The sequence below is a fragment of the Triplophysa rosa genome, linkage group LG25, assembly GCF_024868665.1.
Source record: "Triplophysa rosa linkage group LG25, Trosa_1v2, whole genome shotgun sequence".
Lineage (NCBI taxonomy): Eukaryota > Metazoa > Chordata > Actinopteri > Cypriniformes > Nemacheilidae > Triplophysa > Triplophysa rosa.
In genome coordinates this window covers 10,361,413-10,378,078 of record NC_079914.1, presented here as the reverse complement: position 1 = coordinate 10,378,078, position 16,666 = coordinate 10,361,413, and the positions used below count along the sequence as shown (strand labels likewise).

General features: G+C 36.8%; 1 protein-coding gene across 1 annotated transcript; it reads right to left on the bottom strand.

Moving 5' to 3' along the window:
- Positions 1-1,254: 1,254 nt before the first annotated feature.
- lpla (lipoprotein lipase a) lies at positions 1,255-6,777 on the bottom strand. The gene is made up of 10 exons (XM_057325055.1): positions 6,525-6,777; positions 5,298-5,485; positions 4,929-5,108; positions 4,675-4,786; positions 4,369-4,602; positions 4,048-4,290; positions 3,675-3,795; positions 3,341-3,520; positions 2,960-3,067; positions 1,255-2,843 (listed from the first exon to the last, which is right to left on the bottom strand). The coding sequence occupies exons 1-10, from the start codon at positions 6,628-6,630 to the stop codon at positions 2,792-2,794; spliced, it is 1,524 nt and encodes a 507-aa protein (XP_057181038.1). The 5' UTR covers positions 6,631-6,777; the 3' UTR covers positions 1,255-2,791.
- Between the last annotated feature and the right edge of the window lie 9,889 nt (positions 6,778-16,666).

Sequence of the window (16,666 nt, the reverse complement as noted above, 5' to 3'; positions counted from 1 at the left end):
TGCTGTTTACTGTAATGGGCTGTTTCTCAGGAACATATAGCACAACATCTGTACAGATCTGAGTCATCATGGTTCATTTAGATTTGAGAAAACTTCAAAATGCCATTTTATGGGTAATATTAACCTAAACTCAAATTAAGCAAGTGTAGAATATTAATATACAACATCAGGATTTTTCTCTTTATTTCTCATGGATATTATTTTATGGTTGAAAACAAGTTGCTAATATGCTTTAATGAAACTGAATAATGTTTTTAATAGACTTGATCTTTGTTCCTTTCCAATTGCGTGTGTAATGTCATTGTCACATTATAACATTCTGATCCCGCCAAAACTCACAGATGGCGTCTGTCTTGTGCTCTGCCATTTCCAATTATAATATTCCAATATTCCAATTGTAATAGCATAAGTTATAGTTCATTGACAGCAGAGAGTTGGATACCACAATTCACAGTATTCTGTGAGAACATTTGTTTCTGGTACATCGGTCAAAATATGAGAACTCTTTAGCAGGACTGTGCACATGGAAACCTTCCTAATAACAAATAGCAAATATTTTGGCAAAAGTGTAAGCACGATTTCTCTGAAACATTGGACTGCAATCTTGCAAAAGAATTGTTAATCCCCAACTCTAATGTCTTTGTTTCTGTATGACTCATGTTGCCAGATGGAGACTGCTTCCAAGATTCAACAGCCGGCGGAAGAAGAAACGGTTCTCTGCTGAGGGCTTCTGACTAACTAGAGAGCAGGAATTTCGTAGTTTCATTCCAAGAATCCTGTCTTCCATGAAAAAGGGAGGGGATATGGAAAAACAGGCTGGCTTTGTTTTGATTCGAGAGTATTACACGCGAGTCTCTCTTCTGTTAACAATACACAGCGAGTTAGTCAAGTGACCAGATGTTTGTGTTGAATGGATGAGGTCATAATAATATTTTGAATGGCGCTAGAGTAAACAAAACAACTTTATAAGTCTTCACGTTATTTTAAGTTGAAAATATATTTTTGTGACATTTCACATATTGATAGCTGGTTGATGTAGTTTACAGTTGAATATATGGACACAATTTCAGAATTATTTAAGGTTTAGCATTTGAAGCTTTGCAGTTTGTTCGTGTGCATCCAAAATGAGACTTTGCAGCATAATTAAAGCAATTCGGCGCAAATGTATTTCTTCTGTCTACCGAAGAATAGTCGATTAAATGCTAAGACATTGCAATTGTAAATATATAGATCAAATTAATTAAACATCTAAACCCCTGTCATACAGTAACGTTTATTAAAATGACATTATAATCATCAAATATTATAACCATCGTTTCCTACAATCCGACAAAACAGCTGTTTGCTTATAAAAATAAAGAGAGGCGATATAACTCAACAGAAAAAGCCAGGAGCAGAAACATGGAATACATATATTATGTGCTTAATATACAAATATATACATTCAATAAATAGAACAATTTGCAGTTCTGTGGCTTGTGTATACTTGTGGCTATCATGTAGGGCAGTCATCCCTGTCAGGCCTTTTAGAAAACGTCTACATTATATTCTTCAGGTCAAATGTGTCTTTTTTACATCCTGGCTGGCCCACGAGTAAAAACGTTTACGTTTGTATATTGAATGCAGACAAAACATCGCTTGAGTTGGAGGTAAAGAGACAAAACAGTAATTGCATCAGGAGACAAAATTGTTTGACGTCGTTCGCAGGTTTATCCAAACAAAACCCAATCAAAGGGAGGCAAGCCTTTAAAGTGACCTGTGCCAGACACAATAACCCAAGAAACAAAAGAAAGGTAGACATTTGAAGAACTGTATATGTATGTATGTATAATGACAATTACAAATATTTACAGTAATCATCTTGATTCAGTAGAGAAAGATGTTGGTCCCATTTTTGGTGACAGCTAATTGTATTCAGTTGCAAGCAAAAAAAAACATACAGGCCAGACTGAATTGTTGCTTTGAAACCAAGGCAAAGAGGATTAGCATAGCTAGCAAACAGCTTTGGTGCAAGAAAACTACTTCACAGTGCAACAGACGTAATACTGTTGTCAGAGAGCTAAACCGAACAATCCTTAACATGTTTCAAGTGACATCTTCGTCCAACAGGAAAGAAAATACTTCAGCTAGCATTGTCTCTTTGGTGGACAACAAGCAAACTCAGTTATTTAAACTTATAGTTGACCCTAAAATGAAGATTCTTGAATAATTCATTCCCCCTCATGTCATTCCAAACCTGTATGACTTTCTTTCATCTGCCGAAGAAGATATTTTGAAGAATGTTGGTAACCAAACAACACTGGCTCCCATTGGCTTCCATTGTATGAACACAAAACCACTGCGACATTTCTCAAAATATTGTATAAGTCATACAGGTTTGGAATGACATGAGGGGGAATAAATGATGACAGAATCCCCCCACTTTTCTTTATACCTCCGTCACTTTTGTTTAACCAAAGCAGACAAACAAACACATCATCACAGTATACTTGCACGTGTGTATTGCATAGAGGCATGTGATTATCCTTTCATGTTACAGATCGTCTAGACAGAATGTTCTGTTTCTTTTCTCTTGTGGCCCAAGAGGCAATGAAATACTCAGCGGTTTCCAAAGTGACTTTTTTGTTTCAAACTGCACAGCAGTAACATTTTCGAGATGCGGCTTCTTGCGGGATGTGTTTCAGGATTTAGGTACGGCGAAGGTCAGAGCATACAGAAGAAGTCCGTCTCCATTGTTCCAGTTCTCGGCAAATTCTGTGCAGGTTCCAGTAGAGGTGGTTTTGATGTGCGTCTACTCCGTGTTTTGTTTGAACGAACTTCCGTGCATCTTCAGCTTGTGCAATCTGTGGGTGTAAAGTGCAGAAGGTTTAGTCAAATAAAAGCCCCCACAACAAATAAAACGAGAACATTTATGGAGGTCACTTTTATGGGGCCAGGTAAATAGATCGGATGAATTTACCTCTGGCTTTTGCGGCTCGACTGGGCTTCTTTTTCTTTCACGAAAAAGGCGGCGTCGCCTCCGCGGGTGAGGTAGGAAAATTCACCTTCTTTGGCGCTGAAGATTAATCTGTATGAAACAAGTCATCGGGTTTATTTTTAAGAATTTTTATTAAATGTTATTAAAAATACAGAAAATAAAAAATATAATAAACCAAGCAAATATAAACAAAATAAAATAATAAATAAATAACACATTTAGAATACATAAATAAATATACACAAATAATAAATATATAAATAATAATAAACATATAAAAACAAAAAATATATTATTAAATATCAATTTGAATAAAAATGTCCGATTTTCAAATTTCAGTCTTAACTTTTAAAAATGTCTTACTTAGATTGCTTCTCTCCCGATTTGATCCTCAGCTTGCGGATGTGGAAGGTGTCTGGGTTCCACCAGGGCCAGCTGATGAGCGTGTCTTTCTCCCAGAGAAGTTTCACCATGAGCAGATCTCCGATGTCCTCGTCTGTGGTCAACAGGAAAGACACTGTCGTGTTCGTGTTCAAAGCAGGCCTGTAGATTCAAACAATACCATTGTCATTTCTGTCCAATCTCAATCCGATTATTAAACTCGCACTTAAATTAGGGCATTTTCGTACCTAAAGTAATAGTAAACACATTAGCACTGTTTTGTACTTTATTAAGTCCAGGGGCTTTTGCAACTTACATAACATAGGGAATGTTTTCCTTCTCATTGTGGGTGCCGTACAATGAAATCTTCATCGGCTGGTCGGTGTAGCTCAGTTTGGTCTTGCTGAAGAAGTGGACCTTCACTTGGTAATGGAAAACTGTGGGAAGACGGTTATATTTAGAAAAGGCTTTTGATGATGCAAACACGCAGATCTGACACATCAGATTTCTGTTAAAGCACAATCTTTGGGTAATTTTAGAGGAAGGAAGCTATTATCATGCATTTGACCGGAACTCATCCTGGAAGGCATATACTTTATCTACAAGAACGGCTTGATGATGACTGTTCATATTGTTTGCGATAGCAATTTGCACTGCTTTTCGTAATGAAATGTAATGTAGTTGCTCACCTTTATACGGCATCATATCTCTGGTTTTCATGTACATCTTGCTGCTCCTGCGCGTGCGGATTTTGTTGACGGCGTAGCCCACCTTGTTGCAGCGGTTCTTGCGACAGCTGAGGCACATGCCCTTGTTGAAGCTATCTTTGGAGCTACAGTGGTAAGCCATGCTTTGCTGTTCCATATTCACGAGCGAATCGATGAACAGGTGAACTGAGCGCTCGTGGGAGCACTTCACGATCTGATCCATGTCTGGGGAGAACCGAGAAACAACGTTGAAGGTAATGCTCTAACATTCAGTGGTTTTGAAATGTCTTGAGGATAACTCACTTCTTAAACCAGTGGTGGCCACCATCATCATCGTGTTTTGGAGGTCACAACCAGGTTGGAAGGTACCACCGTTGGGGTATACGTCTATGTGGCCCACCGGCCTTTGAATCCCGATGCTGCGGTCCGGAGAGCCACGGGTGTTGGTGTGAAGAACGTCCACGAAAAGAGCATCGTCGGGGGAAAGAGTGCTCTGGGCGTCAGCATACTCGAAGCTGGGGCCGGCAGGGTCCAAACCTGGTAAGACAACTGGATTTTATCACAACTGTCTCTCCAACCAATGAGCCTTAGCAAACACGATGTGCTTACCTGTAATTCTGTTAACTTTATGTTTGGTAAGAAGGCCAGCGATTCCTGCCACGTGAGCTCCAAGACTGTAGCCCAACAGGTGCAGTTTATCCCAGGGATATTCAATCTCAGCCTTGTTTAAAAAAACGAGACACACAAGAGAACGTTTTAGATGTACTTTCTCAGATTCATGGTAGTTATGTGCGTTTTAAAAGGCACTGGAAATTTGCGCCGACGCAACGCAGACTTTTTCAGAGTTAGTGTGTTTAACATACCTGCAACCAGTTGACGAATTTGGCCACGTCTTTGCCCACTAGCTTGGTGTAAGCGGCTGATGTAGGGTAATGCTGCTGCGCGCGTGTCAACCAGTCCACCACAATGACATTGGCCGTTGGCTCTCGTTCATACAGGGCAGTCACCATCTTGGGAACCCAGCTCTCAAACATGCCCGTGACCTGAAAAGAAATCATTGATGTCGCGGTTTGTACCAGTTTTAACATTCATTTACGCTCTTTTATGGGTGTCACACAACTTTATATTGCGATTATGTGCTCAACTAAACAGGTCTGTAGTTAAACTTTGTTCTTTCAAACGTTGTTTAACAAGACATACACATGTTCCTGGTGTTCTAGAAAAGCACTCACCGTCCACCCGTGGATAACTATGAACGTCTGGGTCTCCGTATTAAAGTTACATTCTTTGATGGTTTGGGGTTGACCGGGAACTATATAACACAAATCGTCCTCGGGTTCCTCGCTGGTTCTGAAAGAAAACTTGGACTCGATGTCACTAAAGTCCATCATCCATTCAGTGGAGTTGTCCATGATGTTACCTGTTCAAGAACGGGTTAACATAAGTTACAGCCAGAAATTAACCAATTTACTTGTAAGCTGCTTTTATAAAAAATTTGAATTATTAAAGCTTGAAAGAAGCTTAGCTTTTCATGTGCTAATGCTTTTCTCTTAGTTTAATGTGAGGAATTATTTACAAAGGCAATTTGGATCCTTTTCCCAGAGTCAGTGCTTGTTGACTGTACATTTTATGTCAAATAAATAAATAACAGATGTAGCAAAATAAATACTGAGTTTCGGGGTTTTTATAAATAGTGCTTACAATAGTACTGTTAAATTCGTATGTTTTTGCAAATCAAATACCATAAAACAAATAGTTATCCCACTATAGCCTACTTAAAAGCTGCTGGCAAACATTGTTAAAATTCGTTGTAGTCGGTGTCAAATAGCCTAAAAAGTTGTATGAGATATTCTGACACATTCACTCAACGACATTAATCGATAGTAAAACAAAGCAGACCAATCAAATACCATAAAAAGTGCTGACGTTTATAAGCGTCATAAATAATAATATAAACAAAATAAAAGAATAAATAAATATACACTATATATCACGATATAAATAATAATACAAATATAAAACAAAAAAATATATTATTAAATATTAATTTGAATAAAAATGTCAGATTTTAAAGTTTCAGTCTTAACTTTTATAAACTGAATATGAAAATGCATATAAAATAAATGACAACAAAAACAGAACTGTGTAGAATATTGATTTTGAACACTAGCAAGCATCGTATTTAAATACAAAATTATGATATAAATACAGATTTTTAAGTTATTCAGTCATGCATGCTCGAGCAACGACTCACGCAAAGTTCATTCTCGTCAGACCTCCCCAATAAAACGCTTTCCGTTATTCATGTAACGTTACTCTCATAATTATCATAATACAAAATATTGCATTTAAGCACCGGAAACCTGAATTTTGTACTCATTTTGCTTCAAAAAAGTACTTTCACAACGTCGCATTCTCTTTTAATGCAAAGCAATAACGCTTATAAAGTGCATATTTACCAAAAGTTGTAGATTCGCTCGTCGGCTCGATCGTAGTCGCATAACCCGACGAACTGCACGCAAAGTATATCCAAGTTATCAAACCAAAATTGCTTAATTTCCACATAATAAAACAGTATAAAAACCGACGGGTGGATTGAATTAAAAGTGAAGGCGTTGGAGATCCTGATATTTACAGTAAAACAGCAGGTTAATAGTCCAGGTGGAGGTAGCTGCTTCTGTTCTCCCGAGTTTCTCTCAAACTTTAAATGTGTTACCGCTACACGCTTCTTTATACTGCAGGACCTCATGCAAATGTCTCGGCTCATATTGGTCGAGAGAGGCGGGGTAAGGCGTGAGCTGGCCAATAAAAGGCCAGGACCCCACACTGACTCATCACTCAAGTCTGCAAAGTATTAAAGCTCCAGAGACATATACAAAAATATTTGGGCTCAAGCCCTATTCTGTCGCTCTTTTTGATTGAGGTAGACTCACTGAATCAAGCCTTTTTATTTATCTAGAAATAAAAAATGTGAGAAAATCCATTATTGTGACACTGTATAGTTTTTTTTTTCTTTTCTCATGTAATTTTCTCCATAAAGTGCATTGAAATTTCTGCTCTTTACATGTATGTCTATCATTGTGTTTAATCCCTTCATTGACTTATTGTTTACATAATTGTCATTGAATGTCCTTATTGTTTTCCTGATAGTTTTGTTTTGTATATATATATATACAGTATATATATATATATATATATATATATATATATAAAAGTACAAAAATAAAAAAGCTCCAGAGAAACTCGGAACATTAACGTTTTTCATTTTTCTTATTTGTACGATTTTTATCAGTGTAATATAACTTTTAAAACTAAACTACACTAAACACAAATCAAAGCCCACAGTACCCAAACACACCTGTGTAGTTTTGGGCCGTGAGGCTGTTTACCTACACAGGAACCAACAAAACAATGTGTTCAAAATGTGTGCCTGCTCTTGGCAGCATATGAAACAGGGCCACAGATATCAATGTGACTTCTATTCAGGGAGACGGTCAATGGGTGTGTTTAGCCACCCTCCCTCTCATTGGCCAGACGGGGTGAGCAGAGAGCAAGCCCAGCCTTCAAAACCCTTTGAGAAGAAAAATGATGTCGTAAACCACTGGCTGTTAGTGAGTATACAGGTAGGACACTCCGTTACACAGATGATTTGGGTGTCTATAAAAATAAAAAGCTGCCAACTTGTATTATGTGTTGATGTGGACATTTTTCTAAACATGTTAATAGTAACAATAAATCAACTGTTTAACTGTCAACCCTGTTAAAATGGTATTCTGAGATGACACGCTGCAATTTATTTGTACTTGAACGTGATATCTGTCTGACAGAATGTATAAAATCTTATAAAAATTGAATAATCACCGTATCAACCCTGAAACAGCCCTCATTTCAAAACAACCCAGATGCGATTATCAACAACCGTTATGACTGAGCATTCAAGACCAATGATAAAAGGAAACTCATCCACTTGGCCAAAATATGTCATTTGTGTTTTCAAAAATGTGCTAATATGGACATTTTTCTAAACACATTAATAGATCAACTGTTAACTGTCAACCCTGTTACATTTCTGCATATTTGAGTCCCAACATATATTAAAATGTTATTGAGATGACACACTGCAATTTATTTGTACTTAACATTATATTTGTCTAAAATCTTAAATGCCCATCACCACATCAAACCTGAAACAGCCCAAAACAACCCAGATGTGATGATCATGACAGAGCATTCAGGACCAATGATAAAAGGAAACATGTGCACATGCCCGTCTCTCATATACACATGCTTAAACGCACAAAGCGTAAACATTTATACTTTCTAATCCCGAATCTACTTTCCAGACACAAGTAAACTCACTCACAAAGAAACAAAGAAACTTTTGGAATTGCTTATAGGCAAAAGTAGAGCTTTATGCAAACCACATGTTTGAAAACATAGCGAAAGCGATCTTGAGAAATGAACATGAATGATACAATAGCTCAGAAATGCAGGAAAGCTGTACTGGCATTTTAACATTAAATCAGTGTAATATGATGAAAATAATTTTGTCAGTGAATGCGAACAATTCCTTCATGTTTTACAGTTTTATGGTATACTGTACATCGTACATTGTTTGTTTTATTCTAGGGCTGTCAAACGATTAATTGCGATTAATCGCATCCAGAATAAAAGTTTGTGTTTACATAATAGATGTCTATGTACTGTGCATATTAATTTTGTAGTTATAAATACAAACACATACACATGAATACATATTTAGGAAATATTTACATGTATTTATTTATATTTACTAATGTTCATTAATTTTTAGATTTTCCTTAAATATATGAATGTATGTGTATGTGTTAATAACTACAAAATTATTATGCACAGTACACCGATATATATTATGTAAACACAAACTTTTATTCTGGGTGCGATTAATCGCGATTAATCGTTTGACAGCCCTAATTAGAACGTAATGTTTCACAGACATCTTTATAATTGTAACCATCTGGGGAACGTAAGAAACATAGAATACAAACTTGCAACCTCGATGTAAAAATTTAGCTTGAACTTCCATTTTTTTCATAAATGTATTAATATGAAATATGACTACCAGTTCCTACAGACAAGGATTTAAGTCTGATCCCTCTGCAATGAAACCTTGTCATATGTTTTTTAGCTTCAATAAATAGCATTTTTTAAACATCACTAAATCTACAGTAAGTAACAGACTACATTGTTAACTTTGCATGGATAATATCACATATGTTTTCTATATAGTCTTACAATACGTACTGTACAGTACAATGGCCCCAAAAATTATTTGGATATAATCCACATTTCACCCATGTTTGACAACCAGAATCCATATCACTTGTTGAATATTTCTTGTAGAATAGATCTTTTAAATCGAATCTAAAACTGTGATTTTTATTTATTTACTTTGCACGTACTGTAAATTGCAAAAGCAATTCTGACCACAAACCGCTCCATATACAAACCCTGACTGATATATTCATCATAAACAACACTATTTACATGCAGTTCATCACACACGGTTCGTAGAAGCGTGCAAACAGCGATTCAAAAAGTTTGCAAGACCACCAAATAAAGCACATCTGGAGAAATCTGTGACTCATTACACTTTGGCTTTGATGTCTTTAGTCTTAAAAGGCCCAATTTATCCATCATTCTCGTCTTGACATTAGCAAATGTTTTTGATTACATAAATAAGTTGAGTGCATAAGTCTCTTGGTAGCTGTGAGTATAACGTTCGCCGCGCTCCGTGTTGAAACAGTACTATTGCGGAGTTGGATCCCGGCAGACATGGATCTAATATCGGTTTCAGCTGTGAATGTTGTAACAACGTCTGCTTCCAAAGCCTCGGTTGTGATCTCTGGGGAAGCCTGGGCTGTGTGATGTGATGTCGAGCATATACTGTACACCACAGTCTCCCTAAAGGATACTAGTCAGTATTAGATGTTATGTGGCAATATGTACCAACCGGGGGTACATGTACTGTATTCCAGTGGGTATTAGCTATCCAAAACTGATCAGTTAATTGTTTTGTTAAAGGGGAATTTTTTTTAATTCTGTCTTTATTTATTCAACCTTATATTGCTCAAGCCTGTATATTGTTCTTTCTACTGTGAAACACAAAAGGAAGATATTTTGAGAAATGTCTCAGTGGTTTTGTGTCCATACAATAGAAGTCAAAGGGGGTCCAGTGTTGTTTGGTTACCAACATTCTTCAAAATATCTTCCTTTGTGTTCTGCAGAAGAAAGAAAGTCATATGAGTAAATGATGAAAGAATACTTCATTGTAGTTTCAAAGTGAGTTTTTCTTTTGCATAAGTACGTCAAAAGTCTCACTTCTCAAAACCAAAGCAGTGTTGTAAGGTTCTTTTTATATTCATCGTTTATTTATATTCAATGTTTAATTTAGTCAAGGTTAACGTCACCCATCGGAAGTGTTGAAATGATGACAAACAGCCATGTTGAATGTCACATTATGTCAAATAGGGACATACGGTGAATATGAATCATCTGTTGTTCACAGGGCCGAAAAAGTAATATATTGTAAAATTGGATTTTGTGAGATTTGATGTGCACAGCATGACAGTTGTGCTAGTCTCGTATGTACTTATTCATAATAAGCGCTTTAGAGATTTTCACCGTGCAAATAAGCCTTCCGGTAGTCACGTGAGAGATAAGCCTCCAGTGTTTCATTTGCTTTTTAGTAAAGCCTGTGAAACAGCAACTGCTGAACATAAGCAAATCCAACGGATTAGAAAGCAGACACGGAATATTTGACACACAATTGCTCTTTGGGGCTTGTTAAGGGATCGCTCAAGCTGCATGGTGCTACGGCCTGCAACAGCTGGACGACTTTGAGACTGTGGGAGTTTTGAATCTTTCTTAGACAGCAGGCCCCTGATGAGGAACACCCATGTGATTTCCTTAGCACACCACTTTTCTGAGGAATATTGAAAGCAGGGTTGCGCAGAGATTGAGGGAAAAGAACACACACCTAAAGTTGGCTTTTAACCCTTTTGTGATGTAAATCGCCAATATGACTGTAGGAGACTCATAGCGTATGAAGTAGGAAATGATGGTGCGAAAATACGTTGAAAATACGGGCTTGCGTGAATTGAACTTTCGTCATGTGATACATCTGCTCATGTAGTTCTGTATTCAGCTAAATCTTTTACATGTGTACTGTACAGACGCTACCAGTCAAAAGTTTGGACACATCTTTTCATACTTTATTTTTACATTTTTGTGCATCATTGTATTACATAAAACTAAAAACATAAAAGGTTTCCTGTGGCTCAGTGGTTAGAGCATGGCGCTAGCAATGCCAAGGTCATGGGTTCCATCCCAGCACATATTGCACATAGTCAGAAACAAAATGTATAATCAAATGCAATGTAAGTCGCTTTGGATAAAAGCGTCTGCCAAATGAATAAATGTAAAATACAAAATAGCATATGTAACTGAAGTAATTTCAAAGTTTTAAGTAATTTCAAGTTTTTCTGATTTTAAAATGATGTGTTTAGGTAAAATGATCATTTTTGTTTCCTTCTGTGAACTACTAACAATATTTCTAAAAAGTTTCAAATTTAATGTTGTTTCTTTTTGCATTTATTTGCAGAAAATGAGAACTAGAGAAACAGGTCAAAATAACACAAAAGATGCTTTGTGTTTTTTCAGACCTCAAATACTGCAAAGAAAACAAGTTCGTATTCACTTTTAAGCAATACAACAGTCATATTTGCACATTGCATGTTTGTAGGAAATGTTAAAAATATATATTTTATGTGGTAACCTTGATTGTTATCGCAGTTTCCATGTGTCTTGTCATGCTGTCAGTCTTTCACATTGCTGTTGGATGACCTTGTCACTCCTGAGGTTTGATTGAAATTTTGGTTGAGACTGGACTGGACTGGACTGTCCATAATACAGCTAGAAATGCTGATTAAATAAAAATTTGGACCCTTCATTTTTTTCACAACTTGTATATAAATCATGAATTAACAAATAACAAATAAATGTAAAATAATGTTAAATGTACCCTGTAAAAAAGTTAATATTGTCTCTTCCATTGACCGTTTCGTAATAAATAACATAAACAAATAAACAAATAAACAACATAACAAAAAAACCAAAGAAAACCAAAACATCAAAGCAGCCATGTTTAGACCATATTGCAGTTCTGCACACCCATGAAGCACGAAAGCATTTTTTTACTGTATTTTTGCCTTCAAAACATTTAAAGTTGCCATTTCTGTTTGAAACATAAAATTGCATGTTCTTCATGTATGTTCTTTTATTGTCTTGAAAAACAAATGAAATTTCCTCTGAAATCTGAACTGACAGCTCAAATTATAAACCATTATTATTCTCTATTTATTTAAATAACATTATTTATTCATTATTATAAATGATAAATGGCATCCTTAAGCAAGTTGGTCAAGTAAAGAACTTAAGAAGAATATGAGAAGCTGTAAATCCTGTTAAGTGTGTCCAAACCTTTGACCGGAGGTGTTTATTGTCATGTACTGATTCAGACAAACCGGGTCTCAAATCTAGATTATAACGGCACATGTTTTCTTCACATCAGGTCACGGAGAGCAGAATGAGGCGTAGCACTGCGTCATGTGGAATAACACGGCTGTCGGCAGGGGTCTTTGAGTTATGTTCTTTGTCAGCGATACTCTTCCCATGCCCGCCCTGCCTCCAAAGAGAGACCTCATGTTCAACATGCCACATGTTCATATGGTGCATGTAAAACACACTCAACGCTCCATACATTTTTTCTCAGAAATCGCAACATAAATGCAAAGCTTGTATGTCATTTCAGGCGAGTTTGCTGTTATGTTCTTTTTGGCGTAAGCTGTTATTGGCACACAGTTCTGCTTTTAATATGTTTTGATACATTGTGCACCATTAATATTTGGCACAGGAGAGAGTGGGGTATAATCTTTCAACTCTTTCACACACTGTGCATAATAGTTGTCATATGGCTATACATTTATAATAAATCTGTCAGGATCTAACGAAAACATATATGGCACCTGAAATTTAAGAAAACATCTTTACGGACCATGCATGAAGCAGAACTCAAATGCACTCGGCATGCCAGGGAGGCGTTTGCCCGACAGGGCCTATGGACTACTGCTTTGAAAAAGTTACACAAGTCAAATCCTTGACTCGACCTCCCCCCCTTCAATTTCTCAATCAGATTACAGCGTGCCGAGTTCACGTCCACTTGATTTGTTTTTACTGGTGCGCTGCCCGTTTCAAAATTGCCTTTCTCTGTCTGTTGGGGGTGGGAACACGGGTTTCTCTATTATTCGCATAATCTGAAGCTATACGTCTCCCGGCGGTGTTTCTTTCCAAGAACGAATCCTGCTGATACACAATAAGGATGTTTTCACAGCTTTGTGTATTTTCACAACATCGCTCCCCTGAAGAGGGTCTCTTGGATAGGGCCATACTGGATTAGCCTGATGTTGCACAGTGTGTGCACTGACCGCATCAAAATATAGGGGCGTGTGTCGGTTGGGTAATGAATGCATGTGTTCAGGGGGCACGGTTAAAAAAAACGTTTTAAAAATGATTTATCTTTTAGTTTTGGAAGAGTTTTGTACTGGCATGATCAGTTTAACAGTTCCCTTCATGTTGTTTAGTCATTAGTTGTTTTATTAATATATTCAATTGTTTGTTTAAACCAGAGTACGTAATTACCCTTGTAAACTTTTTGCAAGCCACTGAAGCATACTTTGTGAAATCTGAGACACTTGTTGAAAAACGGGCATCAACGGGCATAGGCCTTTTGTAGTTTGTGGTAAATAATGGAGTTAGTGATTCCTCTGCTGGTCGTTCTTGGAATTACAGATGACAGCCAGGGCATGGGGTCTTTTATACTGTAAAATAGACCCGACAGCGATAAAAAAATACCCCCCTAAGGGCTCAGTTTTGATCAAGGTGTACGTTTTTTATCATACAATGAAAGTGTCGGTCACTAACATTTTTCCTAAAATCTCTTGTTCAAAATCATATAGATTTGGAACAACATTACAATTCATGTGGCTTATTAAATATCACAAAAATAAACAGGTATAGTAACTTAATAAAAATATTTTTCAGTGGGACTTTTTACATTTTTGATTAAAAATCCAGCAGTTAATTTCTGTAAAATGTACATATATTATTTTGGGGTATGGAGGCGTGCATCTAATGCATGGGTGTAAACATATTTTTCAGTGTTTGAAAGCATGTGTTCAGGGGGCACGGTTTAAAAAAAACGTATTATTTATTATTAATATATATTATTATTTAATTAACTAATTATATTTTTAATATACACTTAATATTTTCGGTGAATTCTAATGGAAATATTTGAGTTCCTCAGATTTACTCAATTCTTTACTTACATTTACGCGATTTAAACAGTATATTTCATTGATTCACAACTTTAAAATATACTCCATTTTTTGAGTGTAAATTGTTTAATGTAAAATCACCGTTACATTTTTTATAGTGTATAATATGACATAACTTTTATTTTTGAACGATCCCTTTAATGTGAACAATTTTGTCCATGCATGTGAAATGTGAATTTATTAGGAATCATCCTATTGCATCTGTTATATACCGTGCAATCCATGTATTTTTAATCATTTTCCTGTTTTCTTGTTTCATTTTCCCGTTTTCTGTTTTCTTTTGTCCTTATTTCTACAGGCCTACTATTTTATCTTATGTCTCTATATAGTTTGTCCTCAAATTTATGTTATGTTAAATAAAATACTATATTTATAAGAAGAAAGTGCTTAAATAAAAAGTGAATAGAAATATAGTGCTACAGAAATACATTTGAATAAAGGAATCTGAATATATTAATACGGACCACATCTGCTTACAGCTTTCATTTAGTTTTTGTAGATGATGGTCGTCAACACGTAGGCTAAATAAGTAGAAGTGAATGGTTACGTCAAACCACCTGTCTGCAATGCCCGACTGTTCACCACAAGGGGGCGTCGTAGCTTTTGTGAGTGATACGGATCTAATCAATTGTCAATGTTTGCATAACTGTTGGCTGAGACTACTTTTCAAAACAGTGTTTCTAATAAATCAATCTGCCTCTGAGGAAGCTAACGTGTTGTGCTAATGCAAAGTCGCATACATACTGTAATGTCAAAATATAAAACAGTTCAATACTTTGTATTATACGTTTGTTAAATAATTATTTTACTGAAAACTACCACTAAATTATTAACGTATATTAGCGTTATTAGCGTTGTTGCTTGTGCTGTCAATTTTTGACCACAACTTTTGAAAGATGTATACTTGATTAGTATTTGGCCTATTCTTTGAATGTCTTTTCGCTGCTTGTTTCTTTAAATCGAGTTATATGTTATAGCCGCTATTCCCAAGGCACCGGAGCAGCGGTTTGGGGATTTTTTTACCATAAAAGGTCATGCTGAGTTGAGCTACAGTTTCCTGTGGGCGGGGCCTGCGTTTCTCTCTCGCTCATCTTATCTTCAGTTCAGTCGCGAGCGGCCTGCGCTTTCCACAGGGAACAGACCATTCTGCACTCAATGGAAGCATGCACACTGTTAAGATGACACACAGTGAGGGCGAGTCAACATGTTTGTGTATGTTTAGGGTATGTTGTGCTACTATTTTGAGAAGCATTGAGGAATCCCAGAGCAAAAGTTTTACTGCTTCTCTGCGCAAAACCTGTTTGTGACTCTTTCGTCTGTGAAACACAAAAGAAGATATTTTGAGAAATGTGGTTTTGTGTTCATACAATGGAAGTCGATGGGGGTTGTTCGGTTATTAACAATCTTTAAAATGTCTTCTTTGTGTCTTCCTGTAACCATAATGTTTGCTTTTCTTTTTCTTGTAGTTTCACCTTATACTCGTCAAATCTGAGACCCTTCCAACCACACCAAAGCGATTCCCACAGCAATGCTCTTTTCCACTGGCCATATTTACAAAGCACACTTTGTGTTACGTTCGTCCGTTAAACTTCCATCACGATGGGACGCTGCCAAACAACATGACACACATTCATACTTCCTCTGGTCCGTAAAACTAAGCAGTTGCGAGTCATCTTGAACCACGGCCAAAGTGCATTACGTATTTTCCTGCGACCAGTGCCAAGGGGTATAGCAGAAGAGAACGTATGCGTACGACTGGGCACACAGGTGCAAACATCTGTGCACGGCTAGAGGGCACGGCGTGATGTCATCACGAACTGTTACCGTGACATGCACCAGACGGCTGTTTGTCTAGAGCGCAGGTGTTTTTGGACACTGACGTCAGAACGTTCATCCAGGTGTTGTGGAGAGTGTGAGTCATACATTTGACGGACGAGCAGAGGTGCATGCTAAACATGTCTCATAGTTTTATCACCTCGGTTTGTCACGTTAGAATTTCAAGCAACCGTATGAAACAAGGATTCGCGAAAGACTAACTTTTGAAGTGCTATGAATAGATGTTTGTAGTTGTTGTAGGTTAGAAAAGGTGTCAAGGAAGGGATTGTGGCCAACAGCCGTTAGGAGAGCCAGTCGAAACATAGTGTTACATTCTGCATTTCTTCTCT